This window comes from Mus caroli, chromosome 1 (assembly GCF_900094665.2).
Source record: "Mus caroli chromosome 1, CAROLI_EIJ_v1.1, whole genome shotgun sequence".
Classification (NCBI taxonomy): domain Eukaryota; kingdom Metazoa; phylum Chordata; class Mammalia; order Rodentia; family Muridae; genus Mus; species Mus caroli.
This window is the reverse complement of record NC_034570.1, coordinates 177,162,298-177,164,752: the sequence shown is the minus strand read 5'-3', so window position 1 is coordinate 177,164,752 and position 2,455 is coordinate 177,162,298. Positions and strand designations below refer to the sequence as shown.

General features: G+C 45.7%; 1 protein-coding gene across 4 annotated transcripts in view; it reads right to left on the bottom strand.

The window, feature by feature from the left end:
• Nucleotides 1–2,455, bottom strand: part of Gpatch2 (G-patch domain containing 2) — a 138,125-nt gene that overhangs the window by 31,115 nt on the left and 104,555 nt on the right. For all 4 annotated transcript variants that reach the window (XM_021158335.2, XM_029478561.1, XM_021158322.2 and 1 more), the window contains one exon: nucleotides 791–830. In XM_021158335.2, the coding sequence (XP_021013994.2) occupies nucleotides 791–830 (40 nt within the window). The remainder of the gene's footprint in view (nucleotides 1–790; nucleotides 831–2,455) is intronic.

Below are 2,455 nucleotides of genomic sequence, written 5' to 3'. Positions count from 1 at the left end.
CTCTCTCTCTCTCTCTCTACTGCTGCAGAGCTGAGCCCAGGGCCTCTGAGGGCTCTCATGCCATGTAAGCTCTCCTCTCCCAGCCCTGGCCCCTCAGGGTCCTGTCAACTTTCAGACAGTGGCTTCTTTATGGATCATATGACTAAAACATAACTCGATCATTGAAAAGAAAGAAAGCCCTCTCAAGGAGTCAAACACTAAACTGTAAGTCTCTAGGTTTACCGTGATCTAACTCTAAATACTATTAGCATGTTTTAAGGAGACAATTAAGAGCAAGGTAGAACACCCAGTTTCTGCCAGCCCAGCTACTCATGTACATCAAACAGCCATTTCAAAACACACACATACCTGCAATAGGCCAAATCTCATAAAAAATGACTGCCTGCCCCCCATCTCAGTAACAGCCCGCGCTGCCGGATCTTCATGGTTTTACTTGGTGACTTGGATTTTTGAGGCAATTTCTCCTGCCGACCAGGCTAGCCCCATGGGCTAGCCCACTGCATGGATGGGGACGCTGAACTCCTGATCCTTCCATCTTACTGTCCCAAGCACAGGGTTACACAGGCATGCACAGTCAGACCCAGGATTTCCTAGGAAAGTCCTCCATGTGACCCAGTCCACAGTGGCTACCTGCGTGACTTGGGACAGTGGCGGTGGGATGAGTCTCAGATGCAGGCTGAGGTCAGTATTAAGCCCCAGCACAACTGAGTCCTTTGAAATTAAGCTGCTCTCTCTGTGCTGACTTACTATCCCAAAGGAGACAGACACATTGAAGGAGATGGTCCCTTACCTGGCCGTGCTCTGTCCTAGCCCCAGGGTTAAACCAGTGGCTGTGGAGAGAAGAAGAGTGGTGAGCTGGCCCTTCCTCGGAAGCACTTGCTCTCCAATGAACAGTCAGCATATGCTTTAAGGAATTTGTTCACACTCTCAACAGAACCTTAAATATGCTTTATTTTAATGGGTATTTCATGTAATTCTAGACTTACACCAATTTTGACAGGAATATAAGAGTGCTCATAACCCAGTAATTTTCAATTTAATAAGCAAACGGAGTTAGAATTACATTTCCATTTAATTATGTTAACATAAACTGCTGGGACTGTGTTCATTTTACAAATCAATTCTGGTTATAAAATCTACAAATGCTATCATTTGCCACAACTTAATTATAGCATCATTATGCCAAATTATGACTTTTGATTATTGGAGTTATTTAAAAAAGAGTTGAAAATACAAGAATATCCTATTCTGCAGCTCTGCACTCAGGATTAAGACAAAAAAAAAAAAATCCCAGTCTGAATCACAGACTTTGTACTTTGGATCCATTCCTTTCACAGCTAAGCAATCATGGTAGCGGGTCAGAACAAGTTCCACAACCCTGAATCCACAGCGGTAGCGTAGTTAAATCTTCTAGTTCTGCCACCAAGCCCAGCTCTTTCCCATGACCCTTCACAGATTCTCAGCACATTTGTCCCTGGGGTGCTCATCAGCTGCATACCCAGTGCTCCAGTAGCACAGCAAATATGTAGGAGTGGACATTGAAGATGCTGACAACACAACTATAAAGAATACTAGTGACTACAAGTACCTCTAGTATTCCAAGAACAGCATCTTTATAAAGACTGGGGCAGGCAGGTGGGAGTGACCAGCCTCCACAGGAGTGGCTTGTCTTTATCTCCTTTAGCACATCTCCAGGTCATGGCTGGTGATGTTCCCCGGCAGGCCAGAACCCACACTGCCATGAGAAGGGACACCTCACTAGTGTTAGTGTGCTAACACTGGACCATCTACCAGTTGGGAGCAAACTTTCAATGATAGCTCCACTGACAGCCTGGCCAAGTTATCTTTTCTGCTGTGGGTTATTTTAAAGCAAAGTATTTAGAGATCAAATGCACACCCAGTGAATTGTTTCCTAAAAGGATTAAAGCAGCAGTCCTTTGTGCCATCTCTCCCAGCCCCAACTCGCAGGCTGGAAAAACAGCTTTTGGTCTTTTCCTCTTCACAAACATGCTACGCTCTATAGGAAAATGGTATAGTTGTGGTGTGTAAATGATTTTAGGTTAAAGGCCGAGTTCCTGTTAGTACAGATTTACTCTTCCCTAGCCCCTGATGCTCTCAACTTTAGCCTAACAGTGAGGTAAGAGGAAGATGTCCTATCATCACTATCATCATCATCCTGCCACCACGCCTCTTCCATTCTTCCCTGGCTGGTGCTGGCCTGGCTTCTCTGCTGTGTTTCTCTGCTTTCCCCTCAGCCTCCTTTAAATAGCCAGGCCTTTGTCACCCTCGGTGATAAAGATGGAAGTGGGAGGTGCTGTCCAATGCCTACCCTACTTTCAGGGTTCAGCTTTCCTACAGGCTGTTGAGAGGTGTGTGGTGGTTCTCTGTGGTGCTTGCTGAACCCACACCCCTGGTACCGGCTGACTCAGTTACTGAACTACAGGATGTTGAGAGG